Raw genomic sequence first — 25,051 nt, forward strand, 5'->3', positions numbered from 1 at the left:
ACACTGATTTCTCACTTTTAACTAAAAGGACACAAATAAAGTACTATGAGAGAATGGAAGAAGACACCGTCATTTTTAAGCAGAAACCCAAAGACACATGATTCCATCCAGTGAATCCAAACAGACACTTGCATCAGAATCAAGAACATTTGATGAAATGCAAATTCCTGGTCCCAAACCAAAGCCGACCAAATTTCTAAGGATCAGTTAAATTTGTATTTAACAAATTCCCCAATTGATTCCTTCATAACCTTTTTTTAACCTTTTTTTTTAAAGATTTTATTTATTTATTTGACAGACAGAGATCACCAGTAGGCAGAGAGGCGGGCAGAGAGAGAGAGGAAGAGAAGCAGGCTTCCCGCTGAGCAGAGAGCCCAATGCGGGGCTCCGCCCCAGGACCCTGGGATCATATCCTGAGCGGAAGGCAGAGGCTTTAACCCACTGAGCAAACCAGGCGCCCCCCTTCATAACCTTTATAAAATATCTTGGTTTGGGACCCAAACCTATAATAGTAATACTCAGGTGTGTTTTGTTCAGGATGCACAAGATTTGGTTTGTTCTTATTTGAATTAGAATTGGTTGGCCTTTAAAAATTAAGAAACTTCTCATAAGAATCAGTATTTCCACTTTTGAAAAATAATTGGAATATCAGGCAACTCTTATCTCAAACACTCATATGGCAGTAATCAGATAAAAACTCAACCGCCTTAGCACAAAGCATATCCATGCCTCAGGTCATGTCTCCATAATGTCAACTCATTTTTTTTTTTTTTTTAAGATTTATTTAAGTAGGCAGAGAAGCAGCCAGAGAGAGAGAGAGAGAGGGGAGGAAGCAGGCTCCCTGCTGAGCAGAGAACATGATGCGGGGCTCGATCCAAGGACTCTGGGATCATGACCTGAGCTAAAGGCAGAGGCTTTAACCCACTGAGCCACCCAGGTGCCCCTCAACTCATTTTTTTTATTTGACCTGCCCAAGGTAGTAATAGAATTTGGGTCCCTTTATTCTGATTTCTGTTATACAGGCTGGAGATTGTGTTCTGGAAAGTGAGAAAAAGGAAAATCATTGAAGACTGTTGAGCAAAAGAATTGCATAATGAAATTTAACTAAAAAATAAAAATCTGGCAATATAGAAAATAGGATAGGGCTTTGCACATGCAAGTGTTTTGCTGGGGAGGGGGGGTGGAGAGTGGGGGGCGGTAGTGGACAGCATATTATTTACTGGCTGAGTAGGTAACCTGACTGAGTGATATGAACTAAATGAGATCTCTACCTCCTCCCTTTAGAAGACTTAGTTTTAACTGCTATCGTCAATTCAATTTATATTTCAATTTCAGTCATCAGTTCCAGCCTGGGTTCACCAGAACAGCAATTTTTAAAGGAGAAGATAGAAATCCACATTTTTTTATTGGAAATGTCCTGATTTCTAAATGCCTTAAGTTATTTTTTTTAAACCAAAAAACAAACCAATCCATTGGTTGTTATCTACGTATTAGAGGATGGCAGAATTAGAGTCGTAAACTGGAAAAAAGTAAGGGGAATTTGAAAAACCTTTTTCAATGGATTTTTAGCCCTTGTAGATTGACAAATATGAACTCCATTATGAACCACAAGATGAAAAGCAACTTCAGGTGATAAAATTATGAATTTAGTTTCTGGAAGTGTAAGAAATTCATATGTGAAAGGATACAGTTCATCATTAATTTGTCATCTATTCAACAGGTATGACGATTACTAACCTACCTCCTACACGTGATACTGGGGCTAGAACCAGAGACAAGAAGTCACCGATCTCTGCCTATAGAGATCTTAGATCCCTACAGATGGAACACAGAGTTACAAAACACTACACTCATGTTATGCCAAATGTAGTAATGGATGATGTGTTCCACAGAAACGTACGTGTGCACACACACACACTAAAGGGCATCTAGAAAGTAGTGACATCTGAGCTAGAAACTGAAGAAAGGATAACCCATGTCCTCAATAGAAGCAAAAGCCTCTATAAAGACTAACAAAAGCCAAATGCACTATAAAAATAAAAACTGAGACAAAGTGAGTTGATCTAAACCATTCGGTGAAAGGTAATGATTTGTAGCAAGAAATGAGTAGAGAAAAGTGAGAAGAGGCCAGAGTCTGGAGAGACTACCTTAAGTGGCCTGGACTTGCTCCTGAAAGCTGTGGGTGGTCAGAGAAGGGAGTTCATGTGGTCAATGACAAGCAAATCCACGTCAGAGAACAGCTTCAGGACCAGAGATATTCTGCATATGGGTCAATATTTGAGGATAAGGAACTGAATGAGATTGTTCTGAGAAAATCATTAAGGTGATAAGCGGTAAGCGGTAAGTGTTGAAAGTACAGGGGGCGCCTGGGTGTTTCAGTGGGTTAAGCCTCTGCCTTCAGCTCAGGTCATGGTCTCAGGGTCCTGGGATCGAGCCCCGCATCGGGCTCTCTGCTCCGCAGAGAGCCTGCTTCCCTTCCTCTCTCTCTCTGCCTGCCTCTCTGCCTACTTGTGATCTCTGTCTGTCAAATAAATAAATAAAATCTTTAAAAAAAAAAAGAAAGAAAGAAAGAAAGTACAGAAGCTGCAGGGGGGAGGATATTTAAGAAAAGAGAAGATGAAGAGAAACCAAAGAATGAGATAGATAAAGAAGAGGGGGAAAGACCAAGACCCAGCGAACAGGAGTGAGTTTCAAGAGGGGGTAGATCTATAATATCAAGCAGAGCGGAGAAGTCACAGAGGGTAGGCTTTGAACAGATGCTGCCGTTCATATCACCTATACAGAGAGTAGAGAGCAATGTTTAGGAACATAAACGCTGATTTTGGTCCATATAGTTTTGTACATTTATCACCGCCTCACTGTAGCAATCACTTCTTAATCAAACCTTACACAGCTTTAAGAGAAGCTCTTAATTGAAATTTTCATGCAATGGAACTACCTAGTTTTGTACAAACTCCTAATTGCTGGCGGTGGGAAGACCAAACAGCCTTTGTACGTTCCTTGGCAGGCCAGACTTCAGAGGGTTAGTCGCCTTATTCTGCTTGCTCGTATTCAAGCCCACACTCTGCCTATTTCTCCACAATGAAGAAAAAATTGCTTTTAGATTTCTGTTCCAAGAACCTTATTTTCTACTCTATTTGCTTTGAAACACGCCACAAAAGATGAGAGAAATTTTAGATGGAAGGGACATCGCAGGTCTTAGCTACAGTCTCCTCCTCTTCGTGTTTTAGAAACTGAGGCACTGAGATGTTAACTGGCTTGCTCAAGGTCATAGAGTTTTTATAAAAATAAAGGGGTTTTTCATATATAAATGGTGGTTTTCATGCTTTTATATACTGCCTTGCCATCACAGCCTCCCCGATCATAGCAAAAGCCTTTTCCCTCTTAGTGTCTTTTAAAATTAAAATAGAATCAGTTATTTAAGAATTTAGGTTCCTCCAGGATTATAATCTGGTCTCTGGCAGGCACTCAAATACAAACTATGTATAATACGTTTTAAAGGAAATCACATTTTTCATCTGTCCAAAAAGAAAATTTTGAAGCATCTTAAATAGAAAATCCGACAAGAAGAGAGCTCTATTATTTTTCTACCCTGGAGATTACACACATGAAAAAATTTTATTTACCACAATACTATATTTAAGGATTAAATTTATTTTTTATAATCAATTATTTATACTACCTTAGTTTACAACCTTCACGTCAATATTATTTTTGCCACAACTAGTAAGAGCTGCTATACCCAACACATTTTAATCAAGCAGAGTTCAAATACCACCGTAGAATTGTCAGAGATCAGTTGTTTTCAATTAAACAGGAATATGTTCTTATTTACAGAATATGGTAGAATTATAGTGTGCTGATAACTAAAGAAATTATACTTAATAATATGCAGCATAGTCATAGGAATTAATGGTCAAACTAATATATACTAGCAATGTTGTAAAAGCATGTCATAAAGAATAAATTTGTCTATGATTATGTTCTGATAAAATGAGGTTTATTATCACAACCTTTATGAAGAGAAATTATGGGGGTCCCTGGGTGGTTCAGTCCTTAAGCATCTGCTTCCAGCTCAGGTCATGATCCCAGGGTCCTGGGATCCATTGATTGATCTGGCTCCCTGCTCAGTGGGAAGCCTGCTTCTCCCTCTCCAATTCTCCCTGCTTGTGTTCCCTCTCCTGCTGTCTCTCTCTCTGTCAAATAAATAAATAAAATCTTAAAAAAAAAAAAAGAAATAGAAATGATGAATTCCTAATTGATTGTCAGAGTAAACCATGACTAATAGTGGTAGTGGTAGTAGTAGTAATAATAATAACAACAGCAGCATTTACTGAGCAAAGAACCTCTCCATTGCATTATATTTTTTACAGAGGCCCCTAAAGCTTGTATAATATGGTAGCCTTAGCTAAGTTTACCTCCTGGCTATTCAAAAGCGTACTCCAAGGACCAGCAACATTGATATCACCTGGGGGCTTATTACAAAGGCAGCATCCTGAGCTCCAGACTCACAGACAGCATCAAAATCTACATTTTGACACGCATCACTAACCAGGGTTATTCATATGCAAATTAAAATTTTAAGTACTTCAGATGAATCAACTAACCATTGGAACTAATGTTTTCCATTTTACAGAGCAGGAAATTGAGGCACAAAGAGATTAAGTAATTTTTCTATTAGCATCAGTAGATGTGACTGGCATTGCTAAGAGCTTACAGAATATCAAACGCATCTTCCTTCTAATAGATCTCCAATTTTCCCAGATGCTCTCCTAAGTTTGAAATTGCTACAGAGATAAATGTGGAAATCAGCTGCAAGAGCTGGGAAGGTTTATTTTTCTAATAAAAGGAATAAACAGAGCTAGTGCCATCCCTTCCTTTTATTTATTCCGGCCTTTACCGTGGACAGGATAGCCGGAGCTGCAGCAGCCATATTGGGATGGTGAGGTGACAGCAGGACAGAAGCTAATGCTAAGGAAGAGGAAGTGGAAAAACAAAAAGTCTGGGTTCCTTAAGTTTTGGATGCCATCACTTAAAAGCTTAGTCTTCATGTGAAGCCACCTACCTACAGACCTTTTTTTTTTCCTTTTTTTTTTTTTTTGCAAGAAAAACTGACTCCCAGTGAAGTCACTGTCAATGGGTTTTTCTGTTCGTTTCTGACAAACACATCCCTAACAGATATAGGCTATGATAAATATTCTTTTACCTACGTTTTATCGTTTTATTCCAATGCTTGCTCCCTCCTATATTTCCAAATGGCACCAAAATTGCACTATAAAAAGCCACTTGGCATTACTGTATCTTCTTCTAATGTCTTCAAACAGAAGTGGGTAAAGTGTGAGACCACCCTCTCAGACCAAGTGGATAAAATTATAGAAATGACAGATGACAACACAGTTCCCTAAAAGGAAAGGATCTGAAGAGACATCTGCTTTCCGCCCCACTAACTTTCATATCCACTCACTTAAACGTGCACCTGCCCACTTTCCTTATCTGCTGATAGGTTTGGCTTAACCTCCCAGCTATTCCAAAGCAGGAACTGCAACTGCTCTCTGCACCTGGTGGTAATCAGATGTCTGAGAGTATGCCTATATTAGAAGCTGCCAGCAAAAATGACAAAGTCTAGATCGGGCGTGGCAGCAAAGGAGAGCGACAAAGGCAGCAGCAGTGTAACAAGCGGAACACCATCTAAATGTATGCATCTCTAAGTCAGCAGCTGGGTCCCATGGGACTTTCATCAGCCCCCCCTATTTCACAGATAATAATGTAAATCCTAAATGACCCACCCTGCCCACTGAAGTTATGAGTCATACCATCAGTTTGGTGGTAGCGGAAAAAAAAACACCTTCAAGAGCCCTTCAGATTATCTGGGAACCTTGAAAGAAGGGATGTTGAAAAGAATTCTGCTACAGAAATACTCTCACTACTTTATCTTCCTGGTCCTTTAAGAATTCAGACACTATGGGGGCGCCTGGGTGGCTCAGTGGGTTAAGCCGCTGCCTTTGGCTCAGGTCATGATCCCAGGTCCTGGGTTCGAGCCCCACATCGGGCTCTCTGCTCGGCAGGAAGCCTGCTTCCTCCTCTCTCTCTCTGCCTGCCTCTCTGCCTACTTGTGATTTCTCTCTGTCAAATAAATAAATTAAAAAAAAAAATCTTAAAAAAAAAAAGAATTTAGACACTATGACTCGATTTTGTATGTTTAAAGAATAATGAGTCATTTTTTTACATTTAATCTATTTTAAATGCCGACATGCTTTAATATAAGCACTACTAATCATGTGGTTCTATATATAGTTTCTTGTTAGTTATCTTTGATCCTGCAATTCTGTTATCATTATTAAGGCAGAAGCTACTCAAGACGATGAAAGGATACTTAGCTTTAATTTTTAGCTATCAAGGGACTTACTGTTCTCCCAGGAATGCTCCAACGATGACTTCCTTTAAAATGGCTCTACATTCACTCCCGTTCCTTTATGACATTTTCATCACCTCAAGTCACCTCACTTCCTTTCTTAAGGGTCTTTAGTTTCTCTTCCTCCTGTATCTGTTGGATGATTCTTATTCCATTCTACAAAGCACAGTCATCAGCCTCACATCTTTTTTTTTTTTTTTTTTTTTGCTTCAGTGATTATCCTCTTACATGCCCTAGATAACTAATTAAATCTACCCTACCATATTCCCCTCTACCCAACCTGAACACCAGCCTTGAGATTCCATTTTCTTTTAATTAAGCCTTCCTCTCTCTTGGTACCCAAACTTTAATCTTCCATGTAAACCCGGCTGGCATTTTATCCCACTGTTTTCTTTCTTGAGAAACTGGAGTGTTTATGTAATCGTGATAACAAAAATGAATTTGTTCCATTTACCCTAATTTTCTGACTACGGCTGATTTGCTTAATTTTTATTGTAAAGGCTTCTGAAGAGTTCATATAATTGAATACATTTGGACTCTCCAACCCAAATATCTAAATAGTAACTCAGCATCTTCTGCTTCTAAAGCTAAAATCTTCTTATGAGTAATTAGAGGTAAAGTGGACCTCTCCCTTTTTTATTTTTTATTTCTTCATCCTTTTCCAAAACCCCCCCATGACATTCCTCTTTCTCTCCAAATCACTCCTCCATTTCAAGTCCGGAGATCTTTTCTGTCCTGGAAAGCTTGTAACACATACCATTCTAAAAGCACCCAACCCTTTTACCTTTTTAATAAAAGCCAAATGTCTCCCTAATACTTACTGAAATACTGTAGGTATCCCCATGAAACATAATCTAAATACAGGTTTGGGAATGCTATGAAAAAACATTTATAATTCTTATCCTCTCTTCAACCTTCTTTAATCCTGTGACATAACTCTACTCTTCTGTTCAGACACAAAATCCAATTGTACTCCTCATTATATCATATCCTGAAATATCCCTGAAATCTGTTACAATTTACTAACCATCTCCAGAAAATAGCTGAAATAGCAGTATCTTCTTTTTGACATACATTTTTCCTGTGGGTACTATATCAGAAAAAGAGCCATACTTTTACTTTTATTGTGTTTTAAATCAAATTAACAATCCCCTAACTAAACACATCCTCCAAGAATATTGAGATACGTTTAAGGAGAAAGAATGTCAGCATACATGCTCCTGGAACAATCTTTATGCTACATTTGGCATTCATTCCCAGGAAAAAAACAAACAAACAAACAAACAAAAAAAAAAACCTAGCATCCCAAATGGCTAATAAAGACACTTTCTAAAATGATGTTTTTAGGACAGCATACTTTTTTTTAAAATTTTATGTGAATACTTTTGTTTTAACATGTTTTAAGCATTGAAATAATAATATTGAAATAAATAAGAAGACACCTAAGAAAGATAAAATAAAAATTGACATCATAGCTTATGTCAAACTAAGATGGAGATGGACTCATATTTCTATGCAGTTTTTGCAATTTTTTGAAAAAGTATAATAAAAACATACAAAGATATCAAAACTACTATTTAATCAAAGTTTCTTAAAATGCAAAAAACTATGGAGAATTTGAGGTATTTACATCTCAAGTGATATTCCTAAGATGATGAACTTCTATATAAAGTATGTTTAGATTTAAACATTAATTTTATTCTTATACATTATTTTTAAATGATAAGATCTGTACCTCAAGGGATGAGGTATTTCAAGTTACAAACAAGTTTTCAGTGTTCTGTATGGTGTTAAGACTATTAAAAATTCAAAATAAATAAACTTAATACTCATTACATTACATATCACATAATTTATTTATTTTATTTCACAAGGAATGTCTTGTTATTATTTAACTCATCTCCAGCTCAAAAGAAATTAAAATAAGGCAAAAATAATTTTCTTTAAAAAGAGAACTGAGAAATGTCTAGAAGTTTTAACTGGAATTAACACTTACCTTCCTACCTCCGAGAATGCTACTCTTAACGTAAATGCCTTTAACACAACAACCTTCTGCTACACACCCAAAAAGACATGCTCTCTGGATGTTATATTCCTCTACAGATAAAATTCTCAGCCTGACAGTAAATATATCCAAAATCACTCTTCCCACTATGAGAAAAAATAATCAATAATGTTCAATAAAGAAAACACAGGGTGGTTATACGGTATTTTTAATTAAGAAGGGAAAGAAAAAAAAAAAAAAAGCCATGTCTAGGCCACTTGAAAGCCAGAAAGAACTAAAATATGGTGTGATATGAATTTCTGCAAAGTCCGGGTCTTAGTCATCAAAATATTTTCAGAATTTAAAATAAGACTCAGCAAATAGTTGGCCCTTAATAAGAAATAGTTGAATACACGGAACCATGATTATAGATACAGAACTTGGCCAACTCCAGTTATGTGGTACAAGAAACATGAATTCTTCTCTAAACTTCAAGAGCATGTTCTTATAATGGAACACATGTTGCATTATTTCAAGTTATTTTGAGAATCATAGTGTATCTATCTTATCTGTCCTCCGAGGGACTTCAACCACCAGAAACCAATATTGCATCCTGTATATCTTTATATCCTGCAGAATGCCTGGCACATCATAAGCCTTCAATAGACATGTGTTAAGAAACAGAATACGAGAATAATTTAATTTGACTCTTTCCCTGTTAACACATTGAAAAGTAATGAATTGCTGACTGGCCAAGCTGTTCACTTGGCCATCTCCACTACCAATATAGATTTCTACAATATGATTGAGCTGTAGCAATCAAAAAATAACACTGAAACAAATGGATCCGTCATGCCTATGGTCCAATTTATCCACTGTGTTAAGGAGGTAAAAAGAGAAACGCCGATTGCACCTGAGCTTAAATGCTAGTGAGGAAAACACAGTGAGTGAGGCATGCTTGTGCCTGAAAAAGCAAAAATAATAATCCCTCAGAATATGACTGAGGGCAATGCTTTTCTAGAAGCAGTGGTTGAGAGAAAAAAAAAAAAAGCTAACCAAGTATGTTTTAAGGTGAAAACAAAGCATTAGCATTGGTTTATGAAAACATGAGTAGTATTCTCTTGGTCATGCCTTTCAGTGATGTCATCTTGAATTCTGCTGGAGAGATGCTGTTTGTGAAGAAAGTGTCACCATCTACTCTAATGCATACCCTTGCTGCCATGTATGCAGTCTGCCTTTCCCATAAAATAAATCACAAGCTATTTTCCTAGTTCAAATAGCAAACCGAGAAAGAATTCTGCAAAACTACCTCAAGCTAAAGAGCCTGTCTTAATGCCGTTCTCTGATGGGCAGTGAACAAGCAACACAGCGTTAGAGAGGGTGTGCAGAAATGCTAGGACATCCTTTAGTCTTGCCTCAAAATATTAAAAAGAATCCAGAAAACTGTACCTAACGTTACCATGCTTCTAGCTTAAGCTAGCACACACTGGGATGAAGTCCATATTATTTCAAGAAGAGAGAGAGAAATCCAACAGGCCCCAGACAAAACTAAAGGAACTGATTTTTGGAGGTCAGACCCAGAGTCTCTAGCCTCCCCTTTCTGCCTTTTACCTTTTGTGCCTCCCACAAAGTAATTTTAAATAGACAGGAAGTGACAAATGATAATGACCCTTGACACTTTTATCAAAAGCACTTCGGCACACCCGTGTGAAATCTCCGCAACTTACTTGCATTTTCTCACTCGTGAAATAATCAGATGCAGCTTTCCCTGTGATCTTTAGGCAAACTCAAATGGGTGGAGAACATGGTGGCCAGGAGCATAAAAAGGCTCTGAAATCTTCGTTTGCCAACTACAGCTTATTCTAAAGGTTATCCTACACCAGACTCTGTAGGGAACCCCAGAAGGCTGAGTCAGGAAGGAATGGGGGATATTCTCATCTGCCTCAGGCCTCTCTGGGAACATCAGCCCCAACCGCAGCTGCTGAAAGAGAAGCAGAATGCCAAACGTCACAGCTTTACAGAGAAGGGGAGGCTGTAGACCTGGAGTTGACTCTGCCTCTATCTGAGACCAGAACTTCTTAACATTCAATCTCTCTTTTCCTGTTCATCTTGCCACACACATTTTCCCTTCCCTCCTTCCAATTCTATGTAGAGATTTCACACTATTGTTCCTGTTTTCTTTCAGTCCCAATGTCTCCCTCACCTGTCACCTCAAAACACACTATCAAGCATTGGACCCATACCCCGTGGCTGCAAGACCCAGTTTTTGACATTCACATATCTAGCCCAATCCCAGGGAAGGTTGATGGACACACTTTTGGTTTTATGTCGCTAAAATCACTATTAATATCACATAGTAAGGTTTAATTCTGTAACTAGATCTTTTCTCCTACAGGCTAATTTACTACCATGAACTGACGACGCCACATTATTACGTCATGGTAATAATTACAAAGAGCGACACATATGTCATACTTCTTTTGTGACCGGCTTTGTTTCCAGAGATTCTGTACATATAAAAAGGGGTGTCCACAAAATGATACTGACTGCCTAAGGAATATACAACCTCTCCTTTCTTTGAAACAGGGTTATGTGGGGGCCCCTGGGTGGTGCAGTCAGTTAAGCATCCTCTTGGTCTCAGCTCAGGTCATAATCTCAAGGGTCCTGAGATCAAGCCCCGAGTCAGGCTCCCCGCTCAGCATGGACTCTGCTTAAAGTTCTTTCTCTCCCTCTCCCTCTGCCCCTCCTCCATGCTCCTTCTTTCTCTTTCCCTCTATTTCAAATAAATAAGTAAATTTTAAAAAAAAAATAAAACTGGGTTATGTGTACTACAAATTTATCATTTTTTAAGAAGTCAAAGCTTTTACACATGAAGTGAAACACTGGATGGTACTTTCTACTGCATTTTATTGCTACTGCATTTAATAGCTATAGCATTAACACTTACATGTATGGAGTCCCTACTCTGCTTGCCATACACTATCCAAAGGATTTAGATGTCCCCCCCCAAAAAAAAAAAAAATTTAAATCCCCAGAAAACCAATAAGTCACATATTTTTACTCCCATTTTACAAATAAAGAAACCAAAGCAAGGAGAAATTGAGTAGCATGATGAAAGTTTTGTAGTTATCATATGGCGGCAGCAGAATTCAAACCCAAAGGGGATGGTATCCAGAGGCCCTGATCTCAGGCATTACTTTAGAAAGTAATATGATGTTATTTTGAGGTCAGAATTCCCCTTAGGTTGTGGAAGAGATCAGATTTTTCTATATTAATTTATCCCACTGAATAGCCTGTTTTATTTTTATAAATTTGAGAGTCGTGCAATTCATAGAAATGTGTTGTCATCCATCTCTCTACAGCCTGAAGGTAAACATCTAAGAGCAAAGTTGGAAACTGACCCTCAGACCTTAAGCCTATGATCTGACATCACATTTTTCATGGTTTGAAGCATAAAGTTTCTTCAAGGTTTCAGAGTATAAAACAAGAGCATGGAAGGAAAAAAAAATCTATCTGGACAACCTCCTCAAAACAGCTTTTCCAAATGTAGTTAAGCATGGTACTCAATCTAGATTTTCCAGATTGAATCTATAATTTAGATACCAAGGCTTGTCATTTCTAATAGTTGTCACTGTTGAGCATTGTGGATGTTAGCTGTCATAAATGTATGAGGCCTGTCTACACATTCGTTTTTCCAATGACCCCATAAAATTGGTCCAAAAAACAAATGCTGCTCTTTTTATTCAGTTAATAATTTGAAAGCCTCCTAAGGAATATAAAAACCCATGTGTGGTCTCCAAGTTGTTAGCTCTAATGACTAAAATGAAGACAAGAGGAAAAATTAATTCAGTTATTAGTTCTAGCTAATCTAAATGCATGGTCTTGGTAGATAACATATCAGGACAAGCCCATCTCAGGTTTCCAGGCTCACCAAGAAGGAAGCCTACCAAATGCACAAGACCTACCAGTATTTTCCTGGCATGTTTTCAAAGAGCACTACCTCCTAAGATGTTCTTCTGGAAGAATTTTCTTCATATTCCTGACAATACTAACACTTATCAATTGCATGTCCCATTATGCTTTCTCAAGAATTTTAATTTACTTTAACCTCAATATATCCTTGTGAAATATAAATAGAATAAGTTGATCCTCTCCTGCCACTTCACAGATGAGTAAATTAAGTCACAGATAGGATAAATGAATCACCCCAAATCACACAGTTCAAGGCAGAATCACAGCTGACATTAAGTCAGGATTTGAGTAACTGGTGTAATAATAGCTCTAATTCACCAAGATGTCAGCCTAAAATACGCTGATGCTAACAGTGGAAGGCCAGTGTTTTAATTAAATGATAACTGCTCCACTGATTAAAGGATCAGGTTAAGTTCTATAGTCAACTCTTTTCATGATAGTACAGTAAAAATAAATAAAATAAAATAAAATAAAATAATATAAAGGAATAAATTATAATTCAATCCAGAAAGATCTGGGAGCTTACTATTGCAAGGTACTATTCTAGATGCTTGGGATAAACGATGCATCAGTCAATCGAGCAACAAAACAGACACCAATCCCTGACTTCAATGAGCCTACATTCTAGCAAAAAAGAGACACAAGTAAGCAATCAACATAATAGTGATAAAGAAATAAATTATCTTAGATATTAAAGGATACTAAGTACTAAGAAAAAAAAGAAAAAAAATGAAACTGTGTAAGTGGGATCAGAATTATTAAGAGGCAGATAGATTATAGTATTTACCTGGTTGGTCAAGGTAGGCCTCATTGAGAAGGTGAGGTCAAATGACACCCAGGGAAGAGGGAACAGCCTGGAAAAAAGCCCTAAAGAGTATCCTGGTGCGTTCAAAGAACAGAAAGGAAGCCAATGTGACTGCAGCAGTGTTAGCAAGAAGGTGGGTTATGTGAGGTGAGGTCAAAGAATAAGGAGACAGACCATGCAGGGCCTTGGAGACCACCACAAGGAACATGATTTTTATTCTGAATGAAGTAGGAATGACTGCAGAATTTTGAGCAGTTGAGTGGCATGATGTTAACTTAAATTTTAAAGAGACACTATTATTAATCATAAAATATCTTAAAATTTTATCACTCAGTGTATTGTATAATCCTTCTCATATATATGAATCTCAATTTGTCATCCTCCTTTCAAGATAAAATATGATTATTGCCATTTTCCCAAAGAAAATACCAAGGGTGAGAATGCCTGAGTAACTTGGCTACGGATAAAATCTAGTAGTGGTAGAGCCAGGTGAAAAGAACAATTTTTCTTTTTCCTTTTTTTTTTTAAAGATTTTATTTATTTGACAGAGAGAGAGAGATCACAAGTAGGCAGAGAGGCAGGCAGAGAGAGAAAGGAGGAGGAAGCAGGCTCCCCACTGAGCAGAGAGCCCCATGCGGGGCTCGATCCCAGGACCCTGGGATCATGACCTGAGCCGAAGGCAGAGGCTTTAACCCACTGAGCCACCCAGGCACCCCCAAAAAAACAATTTTTCTAACTCAGAGTCCAAAACTGATTGCTCTTTTCTACATACTCATTTACATTAAAGTTATAAAGGAAAGAAAATAATAATTGAGATTAAATTATCCAGATCTTTCATCAACAGAGATGTTCAGCTTGATATATTAAAATGGGATCAAATGCATTTTTTCCTTCTTTTTAATTTCTGGGACATAATGAGGCAAGTAATTTCCTTGGGCTTTCTATTTGAAATGACATATGAACACGTAGGCTAAGATTTTGGGATGCAGAAGTAATCATAATTATTTAAATTTACAACAGTACATTTAGAAAGTTTTTGAAAGTCTTCCAGGTATCGTTATTTATTAGCTCTCTACTATATGCCAGTCGCTGTTCTAAGTTCTTTGCATATATTATAGTATTTCATATTCACCAAATGTTTTAAGAATAGTAGGAGTCATCACACTTTATAGGTGACAGCTGTGGACGCAGAGAGGCTGACTATTTAAAGGTCCTATGACTGCTGGGTACCAAAGCTGGAATTTTACCTCAATCTCCGAAACCTAAAGTTAGGTAGGTCTTCACTAAGACACACTACTATCCAGCAGCATGGTGCCTGACACATCACCTCAACAATTCTAACTAAAAGGTCAGCTAAATATGAATGGCCCCATTTTTCAGATGATTAACTGGTCCTAGAAAAGTTAAGCAACCAATCAACATTTATTTGATAGCCCCAATATGCAAATCGATACGTAGCTGCTGAGAGCACAGAAGATTTATGATACAATATCTTGCCTCAACGAGTTTACAATCTTGTTAAGGTAACAAGGGACACACAAAAAGATAATAAATAATCCAAGCCAGCACATAACAAGTTCCAAATGAGATACAGAGCCAACAACTGCTGGAGAAATTCAACAGAGAGAAAATTGAATCTGGGTGCTTCAATTCAGTTAAGAAAGATCTTTACTAGAGGACCAGGGTTGAGGTGGTCTTTATAGAAAAAGAAAGGTTTCGATCATCAGAGAGGATGAGAAAAATACTTCCAGTGAGAGGAAATAATTGGACCCAAGGCCGAGGGAGCAGATAGGAATAGATTATCAAGAGAAAGTGAACAAATGCGATTGAAGTACAGGATGAATGAGAGACAAAATAGAAACGAAGTCCGGGAAATAGAACGGAGAAAACCTCGACTGGAAAATTAGGACTCTAAGGGAAGAGGGAGGAACTCGATTTTTACTGAATCGCTACTACGTGGCACCAGTTTCATGCACACTTTTTGTTTCTATAATCCTCTCAACAACCCTATAACGCAGAAAGGTAGATATACGATGACCGCTTTAAATGAAAGGAAATAGAAATTATCTGGCCAAGACACAGCTTTGTGTGTGGATGGAAGTGAAATTCCACCTAGATTTATCTGCCTCCAAGGCCTGTATTCCTTCTTCTATTCCTGCCACCTACCGAAGGCAAAGAGCCATTCAAGGTACATTGAAGGTACATGAAGGTACATGAAGGTACATGAAGGTACACTGAAGGTACATGATCAAGAAGAGAGAAGGGTATGTGGAAAGCATTGTAAGAATAAAAGAAAACGGTCGCCTGGGTGGCTCAGTGGGTTAAAGCCTCTGCCTTCGGCTCAGGTCATGATCCCAGGGTCCTGGGATCGAGCCCCACATCGGGCTCTCTACTCCACGGGGAGCTTGTTTTCTCCTCTCTTCTCTGCCTGCCTCCCTGCCTACTTGTGATCTCTGTCTGTTAAATAAATAAATAAAATCTTCAAAAAAAAAAAAGAATAAAAGAAAACTAATCTGATTGGGAAATATTAACAAGTGTACAATATCAGAGAAGGAATGGAGAAGGAAGACACGAAACAAGAAGAGCCATTTAACCCAAATAATAGAGCGACAAGGGTCCATATTTGAGTGGTGACAATGGAAGTAAAAAGGAATGCAGGAGATATCACAAAAGAAATATGAGCGCTAACTAGCAAGACCCACGTCCTGAAACAGGCAGATTCTACCCCTCCTGGCCCCACACCCACAGTGTAGATATTTCTTCTAAAAACTCACAGATACAGAACCCAAGGTCTACCTCAAATATTAAGATTTTTGACAGTATATTATTTATTTTAAGAAATAAAATCTATGATTTAGGAAAAATATCTGCCTTACAGCAATCTACCTCTTAAACCACCATCATGAATTATGACAGATGTGTGCTGGGCATACTTCTACCATGTAAGTGTGGCAATAGCTCATTGTCATATGCTAACATTGAGTGTGATTCCTTATATTCATGCTCTTTAGAAATATTAACTACTAAAGAAATATTATTTTTCTTTTAGTTTTTCCTTTCAGAAAACTAAGTGTGTATTAAACAATTGACTTTGCTCTGAATGATACAATGGGCCATATTTCTGAGTATTACTGCTCCCTGTACTTCTTTTAAAGTGAGAGATAACTCTCAGGGATTCTAGTAAAAACAGCATTAAATGGCATATTATTTAGCAAGTTGGGTCTTTTCTGACTTTTTCTGACTCCTGGACTCTCCAAACTATACAATGGCAAATATACATAGCATTAACCACCACCTACATTTTTCAAAGAAAGTATTTACATAAACGTCTAGGCATTTAGTCAATGCACATCTTTTTTTTTTTTTTTAAAGATTTTATTTATTTGTCAGAGAGAGAGGAGAGCGAGCGAGCACAGGCAGACAGAATGGCAGGCAGAGCAGAGGGAGAAGCAGGCTCCCCGCCAAGCAAGGAGCCCGATGTGGGACTCGACCCCAGGACGCTGGGATCATGACCTGAGCCGAAGGCAGCTGCTTAACCAACTGAGCCACCCAGGCGTCCCTCAATGCACATCTTTATCAGCAATTTCATATTATGAAATTGCCAGTAATAGCCTAACTATATAAATCTTTGATTAGTATCAATTGTTCAACTATTTTTTCTTAATTTTTAATAAATGGTTAAACTAAACATCCAAATAAGTATAACATACATGTGATAAATGTGTGTATGGAGATATATAGCTCCTGTTATAATTGATGAGTAATAATATTTTGATTCAGAATCCTTTAGGAATTATACATCTACTTTGCCTTCACCTAATCTCCTTACCTAGCTAAGGATAATTAGAGGATAATTAAAATTTAACACATTAAAAAAACTAACATTTTAGCCAAGGCTAATTCTTCATAGATAAAGACAGATTTTCTTTTCTGAGTTGAAAATCAGTATTTAAATTTGAAATCAAACTATGTCACAGTCCAATAAATATAGGTGTACAGCTAATATATAGCTAAAATGTCTTTGAAATTTTCAAGAATGCCAAACCAGTGCTACATTTTAGAAATATCATATGTATGTGTAAAGAAATATCATCATAAAATCCTAAACTGTGTATTTGCTGAAATGCAAGCCAGATGTGTTTTTTAATGTTTCTTAATTCTTCTTACGTATACTGCTGTGAAAATAGGCATCTGTAAAATATGAAGATACTATACAAGCATAGCTTCCCAGTAATGTTTCATTTAAATGTACTTTAAGTTTGAAAAACTTAGCTATTAGAAATAAACTAATTTAAGAACTTTTCATGCAGGAAGTCTGGACTCTATATGACTTTAGGCATTCTTAAAAAATATGTTAAATACCTTGTATGTGCATAAAAGGATTCCCAGATAATATTTACTTCACATAACTTACTACTATTTACGATTTTTAATACATGCATTCATATATAAAATGTATTAGAATATGAACTTTACCCCTGACATTTAAAAGCATTATTTTGTGAGAGTTTAAAAAAAGTAAAACTACTTTTACCTCCCAGTCCTGGTCTAAGCCGATTATCGTAACCATCCAGAAGTCTGTCTAGAATTCTTGTAAAGATGGTAATGTTATTTTTAGCCTCATCTTCTTGGATGTTAGCCAGCACCAACCTAAACAGATAATTTTACAAACTGATATATATACATACACACACACATTCACATATACATATGTGTGTTGTACAAGTGTCAACATGCTTTTCTTGCTTGGTTTGAATTTTAAGTCTCTCTAAGTTATTAGGGTCACCCCTTTTCTCCTTTTATCACTTCTATAAATACCAGCGTACCTGTGGAGGAGATAAACGTGCTGTTGAAAATGGACACTAAATACTAGATTATCAGAAAGTTTGATGTCAAAATTATTTTAGGTTTCTATCACTTAGCATTTGGTGTAGAATATTCATGTTTTTTTCTAAAAGTCATCCCCTAGAATATGACTGTAGATGACTACATGCAGACACTATTAGTACTATTATTCTGCATTAAGAAAGGTACAATAACCAAAATGATTCCTAAAATAATACTTCAGTGCTCTGAATATTAATTGGAAAATAAATCACCTCCTCGGAGGCAGAAAATTTCTCTATCTTCCTCATAAATGCCTTTTTTTTCCCCTTTATGTCATTTTTCTCTTTTAAACCAAGATTACTTTCTTACTTTGGGTATACCTCCACCCAATGGCCAAGTGCAATATAGACATCAGGGAAACTCCACTGGCTGTATTCCAGGCTTCGCGGTAGCCAGGCGGTGGAGGTGGGCTCTGAAAGGAACAGGAACACACACACACACACAGGGCTGCAGAGAGCCTTGGAGGAGTACCCCTCCTGACTGGTCTCTGAGGAGATCGACAGGGATTGCCTAAAAATTAAAATGCCTCGCTACTTTTGTGTGTGTGTGTGTGTGACAAATTTGCGGAAAGAACAAATGGTCTTAAAATATCGCCAGAAAAGGGTTAGAAACAGTGATTTTCTCCATTATTTCTCCATCAGAAAGCCAGAGACCTGATTTTGTGACATCCAGCAATTTGGTGCAGAAGCAACTGGATGCATAAAACAGAATGTCCCTTTTCACTGCCATTTTCCCCCCCTAGAATGATTCAGAGATTTAAATTACTGGCCCAAAAAAAGAATCATTTATATAATAGAATAAAATACTGGCATGAGCATTACTGGTCAAATATAGAACAGAAAACTAGTAGAGGGAAATATGGTTAAGCACTGAGGATCTTCGATGATTATTAACTGGCCATGGTGTGTTCACTCCTTTCAAATCAAAGATTATACGTAATTGCATTCAAGGTGTAGTGTATAAAATATCACTGACAGAGTCCATTTGCATTTAAATCACTACATAGCTAGTAAATAAAAATAGTCATGATACATTAAAAAAATTGGTAACCAACTTCAAACAAATATTGTCTTGAGGACAGAGAAAACATTAGAACACTGGTATAAAGGTAAACATTTAAAAATTATGTAAGGAAATTAGTTCACCAAAACTCCAGCATCAAAAGTTTCTATATTACCTTAAGCTAATTTTAAAACCAATAATTACATTAATCATAAAGTTCCACATAGAGGTTTTCAATGAAAAGTGTTATTTTATCACATGTCATATTCTTTTTCTAAATTCAATATTAAGATGTTAAATAAGGAGCTATTTTCCAATTAAAAACAAGCCTTATGAAGAGATTTCTTCTTAATTCTAGAAAGTATTTTCATACTTTGACAATTACTTGGATAGGAAAATGAAAAATTAAAAAGGAAATAAATATAATAAAGACATTATTTTTTAAAGGAATGGTTACATGAACATTCTTATAACTCTTACATTTCAAGTCCTCTGATATTTTGAAAATCATATCCTAAATTTAGACAGTAAATAAAAAATACCCAGTGATGATAAAAATCAGAAAAGAATATATTTAAGATGATGTTATTGAAAGCAATAAAAATTAATGTCATGTTTGTAGAACATAGGCAAAACAAAATTAGTTACATGTTTAAAATAAGTACTGTTTATGGCAGTAACCATTTTAGAAATAAAAGATCTCTAAATCAATAATATGAGGAGTTGATTAATAAATCAAGCTTTTGTTTTATTGTGATTGTGAAGTTGTATACTACCTCCACCTAGAGGTTAAAAACTCGCACATCCTTTGGGTTTTCTATGTTGACCAAAAGAGTCAAGACCATTAAAAAAAAAGGTGAAAGAAAGAAAGAAGAAAAGAAAGAAGGAAGAAAAAATAAATTAACTAATCAAATCATTTTACTTGTGCTTTTCCGTTTGGCTTAAAGAAAAACTGTTGGCTATTTTACTGAATCTTGGTGTTATTATAACTTAACCACTTCAATTCCTTGCAAGAATATGCAATTCAAAAGATGTCTTTTTTTTTTTTTGCAGATTTTCTTTTCTTTTTAAGAAAATGTTTCTGATCACTTTCATATTGTATCACTAAAAACAAGAAGCAGTGAACTTTTTACAGCCTCTGCCACTCCATAGTTCAATTTCCTGATACAACCTCTTTTCATTGGAATTGACTCTTCAAAATACTTCAGCTTCTCAAAGGCTACCTCAGCACTGATAGCATTCAAGAAACACACCGTTTACCCTGAATTCAAAAAGTGGAATACAATAAATAAATGTCTCACCTGGCTGGGTCCCACACCAAGAAAACAAGAAGGAGCAACTGCACGTTGTAGCTATTTAATTTCGTCTTCATTGCCGCTCTTTGTAAAGCCATGGAAGAAAAATAAAATACACTTAAAATGACATTCAGTTCCACCATCCAAATAGCCCCAAAGAATGTCAATTAAACTGAGAATTGGAGTTAAGGCTATAGAATTATTCCAACGGAGCAAGTGTAGGGTGTGATGATAGGGGGTGAGAGCGGAGGGGGTGGGGAGGGGTTGTCTTGTCTTTTTCTCTTTCTTTCTTTCTTTCTTCCTCTTTCTTTCTTTCTTTCTTTTTTTCCTCTCTTGACAGCAAGATGACCAAATAATCAGACTTTGCTCTGCCAGGAACTTCCCCAGCCCCATCGTCAGCAAACTGTTTTGTGCTCACACACACGTAATAACAACACGCGGGACCCTGAACTGTCATAAGAGCTACAGAAAAGAATGGGTCAGAGGGGAGAGTGCAAAGGGGGAGGAGAGATGGGTACTTGGTGCCACAACCTCCGCTGCCAAGACCACCCCCGCAACCCCAGCGGGAAAAGCCAGGGGCGGCCAGCCCACTTTTTCCATTATTCTTTTCATCACAGTGTGCTGCGGTCCTCACGTCTTCCCTTCTTCCCTCCCTCTAAAATAATAGAAAAGAAAAGAAAAGAACCTCCCTTCCTGCCCCGGCACAGTTTGCCCAAGACCACGTCTTGGAGGCTGCCGGGTTGGGATCAACCGCTGCGAAACGACGCGTTTGACAGCTGTTCGGAGCCGAGGACCACAGCCGGAGCAGGGGCGCGAGGCTCCCGGATCCAGCCGCGGCCGGCAGGCAGCGGCGAGCTCAGGGTGCAAAGTTGAAGACTGCAACAGAGCCAGGCTAACGCGTTGCCTGCCTGCCGGCCGCGCGACCGTCCGCCTCGGCTCTTACTGTAGTTGCAGATAAGCTTCTGGTGAGGAGTATCGAAATTATTTTTTATAAAATGTGCCGGGGAGGAGTAGGAGACCTGACCCTCCCGGGTTACAGGGAGCATGGGAGAGTGGGGCGGGGGAGACGAGGCATGCCCCGGAGGCAAAGGCAAACGGGAGGGGGTCCCTGCTGGGACCGACGTGTGCGACCTTACCTGAAACAGCAAGCAGAATCGCGTATTTTCTTCCCTGTGCCCTGATCTGAGCAGACTGGAAACTTGAGGGAGAGCGAGAGAGAGCGCGAGTGAGAGAGAGCGACTGCAGCAGCCGAGCAAGCGGGGAGCGATGGGCTGGTGGCAGCCGGAGGGGAGCGCGGAGAGCGGCGGCCGCCGTGCGAGGAGTAGATGGAGGCACAGGCGTCCGTAGTGGCGCTGATGGGCGGAGGAGGAGGAAGAGGAGGAGGGGAAGCGTTGGCAGGAGCGGGCGGGGTGGGGGGACGCGAGCCGAGGCGCGGTGCGCGCAGGCTGTGGCGGGCACGAGCCGCACGCCTGGAGGAGGAGGAGCCAGGCCCGGGAGGAGGGCTAACGAGGTTCCCGGGACCGCAGGGACCCCCACACCCGCCGGGATCCGGGGTAACAACCCGCCCCGCGTCGGGCACCTGCAGCGGCACAGCCTCCGGCGGCGGCAAGCTCCCCGGCGCGCCCCGAGCGCTGCTCCCCGCGCCCACGCCCCGCCGGAGGAGCGGAGCCCACGCGCCGCCCCGGAGCCCACCCGCCGGGGCTCCCCCGAGGACCCGAGGTTCCTGGGGCGGGGTGGGGGGGGGAGCTGCCAGTGGGTGTTGGTGCGGAGTCGGGAACGCAGAGTGTGTGTGACGCCCTAGATCCCAGGGACCTCGCCCTGCCGCCCGCCCCACAACATCCCCTGGCTCCGGAGCGACGTGGCTGCTGGGCAGAGGTAAAGAGGTACCACTCCCGCTGGAGGACCAGGGGACTCTAATCAGCCTCTACTTAGTCATCAGCGCATCCACGCAGGATCAAGTTCAGCGCATGTTGCGTGGAGTCAGACAGCAGGAAGTTTCTTTGATTTCCTGAGCCGTCTTGATATACCACTCATTCCTTCACACTTCTGCAATCAGGACCCATTTCCCCTCAATGCTCTGAAGGCTGGAGACCTCCCTCCAGCGGGTCAGTAAAGTCCATTTGCAGATTATGCACTTTGGGAAACCTCCGGCTCATTCTGGGCAATTCTTTTTCCCAACATCTTTTCACGGGCGTCCTCCCTACGTGATGATCAAACTCAATCAACAAAGCTCTAAAAAAGTTTACATTCCACGCCCCCGCACCCACCCCACCCCACCCCAGCAAAAAAGGTACATTCTGTACTTCTACTACCTCTGCAATTCTTGGGGAGAGGCTAAGGGGCGGGGGATGCGCAGAGAGGAGATGTAGTCTAGCAGGGTTTGAGGTTTCCCCCCTATAAGGTTTTTGCTGGTAAAAGGACCTGTTGTAATTCCATTCCCATAGTATACTTTCAGTATTGTGTTTGATCTGTCTCATTTCTCTTCTGTTTTATCTGAGGCGATAAAATCCAAACGTGCAACTTGAACAGAAAAAGAGAAGAAAAAAGAGAGAAAGACATTTTCCTTTTTGTATTGCACATAAGACAGAATGTTATGCACACCCTACTAAGGCAAGGCAGAGAGGGTGTTTATCTCTTCAAGAAGTTGTTAAATATGTTAGACACTTAAAAGGGGGGGTAGATAAGTATGCTGATATGTTTTTCTCATATTACATTCAGAGTCAACATGTGCCAAACACTTCAATTTCGTTAGTTATGAACCAAAAATTCAGATGTTTTTTCTAGATGGTACAGTTTTCATAACAACAGACATTGCTAATCTACAGTAAATTTTAGCTTTGCTCTGAAGATTATGTGAGGAGAGTAAAACCTTTACATTGTAAATATTTCAAGCTGTTCTTTTTAACCTATTAATCACCACTTTTTGAATGAGCATTTAATATGCTACAACCTAAACAAACATTTGCTTTCCTATTTAGCTGGCTCTGTGAAGAATGGAACACCACCCAGCCTTCTCCATCATTAATATTCCCTTCCTGACTTGCCCATTGCAAAGTCTAATTGAAATTCACAAAGATAAAAAGCATGCCATTTAAAACCTTGCAACTAGGGAATCTAAACATCTTCTACTTGGTGTGAACACTTTACTTCCTCCTGTAATTTCCTATTTTCCATTTCTATGAATCAATCTTCATTAAGATCTCTATCACTTTGCCATTTCTATTACTACTAAACTGATTATATTTTGATCATGGAAGTTGAACAGCTCATGTTTTCTTCCCAACCTTAACTCTGTGCTCCACAAAATTTCTCTTTTATGAATGCCACAATTTTTGTAAATATCCTTATAGATTATTTTCATATTTGCCAGTATAGTTTCTTTTTTCTGGATTTTCACACTGAATTATAGATTTTAGTTTGGTTTGTTTTATCTCAAAATTCATATCTATTTGAATGATTTAGTCTAAAAAAAATTAGGCTTTCCCATTAGCACCCTTAATATAAATTTGTAATCTCATTGTCATATGACCCATTTACCTGGAACTTCACAAAATTCAAGCTATGTGGGATGATTTTCACCATTTTTTTAAACTATATGTTAGAACCGTCTATCAATTTGTGTACGAACTTACTTGAGACAGACTTCAGTAAAAACTAGATTCCAAAAATTCATTATAAACCATAATTTTTAATTCTTCCCCACAAAATGTTTTGCAGTGTTACTGGAGTTGGGTATCTGTGATCTGACTTCAAAGCACATTAAAGGAGATGGAAATCAGAAATGCTTATTGAAGGCAGTGAACCCCCTACTTCAGTTGCTGTATCTATACTAATATTTCACTATGTTGCTAGTCCAGGCAAATATCTTCGAGGATCATCCAGCTTTCACAAATATCCGACAGATCCAGTCTGATTTCTTTCTTCTCTCTCTGTGTTGGAGCACAGTGCACTGCCTGTGATTTGAGAGCCAGCCTGGGTAGGTCGTGACTAAGCTCTTCCTACCCACTCCTTTTGGAGCATGTCCTAAGGCAACCAATCCTGTAGACACATTGACAACTAATTGGTTGCCAGTACATCTAAATTTGTTTCTGCCCAGGCTAGGGCAGTGCAAAACCTTCTGTCTGAATTTGTTTGGATTATTCTCGCACAAATGGGATTGGGTGGTGGGAGGTCACTTATAAATTCCTTATCCTTAACACTCTAGTCTCTAAGAAGATTTCCACATGAGGAACAAGAATAAAAGAAAGACAAGGAATTGGGGGGATCTTGATTTTGTCTGACTTTTCTTTCCTGATATTTTGCAATATTGCATGTTTTTAAAATTCATTATAAAACTGTGTTTTTGAACAGATATTTTGGAGAACTTCCCTTTTTAGGGCCCAGCCATATAGACTTAATACTATTGTTCCAGGGAACTATTACTCTATATGCCCTAGGGGACCTCTTAAATCCTAAAGTTCTATGGGCAATATGTGTGTAATATACATTATATATGTGTAATGTACATTATATATATTATATACATACATACATGCATACAGATATACAATATTTATCTGTAAATAGATATCTGAACTAATAAAAATAGGCATAAGGATTTTAATGAGAAGAGCATTTATATAATGCATCTCTACAAAATGCGTTTAGCCTCACTAACATAATTTAATTATAGTGATTTTTATACACTTTGAAGA

At 38.6% G+C, this 25,051-nt stretch overlaps 1 protein-coding gene across 2 annotated transcripts in view; it reads right to left on the reverse strand.

The window, feature by feature from the left end:
- GABRA2 (gamma-aminobutyric acid type A receptor subunit alpha2) overlaps nucleotides 1-21,975 on the reverse strand; it is a 124,333-nt gene extending 102,358 nt beyond the window's left edge. Inside the window, exons 1-3 of one of the 2 annotated variants that reach the window (XM_047719213.1) lie at nucleotides 21,494-21,975; nucleotides 20,364-20,441; nucleotides 17,708-17,823 (exon numbers count right to left, since the gene is read on the reverse strand). In XM_047719213.1, the coding sequence (XP_047575169.1) occupies nucleotides 17,708-17,823; nucleotides 20,364-20,434 (187 nt within the window). In that variant the 5' untranslated portion in view covers nucleotides 20,435-20,441; nucleotides 21,494-21,975. The remainder of the gene's footprint in view (nucleotides 1-17,707; nucleotides 17,824-20,363; nucleotides 20,442-21,493) is intronic. The other variant, XM_047719212.1, reaches the window with a different exon arrangement.
- Between the last annotated feature and the right edge of the window lie 3,076 nt (nucleotides 21,976-25,051).

This window comes from Lutra lutra, chromosome 2 (assembly GCF_902655055.1).
Source record: "Lutra lutra chromosome 2, mLutLut1.2, whole genome shotgun sequence".
Taxonomy (NCBI): Eukaryota; Metazoa; Chordata; class Mammalia; order Carnivora; family Mustelidae; genus Lutra; species Lutra lutra.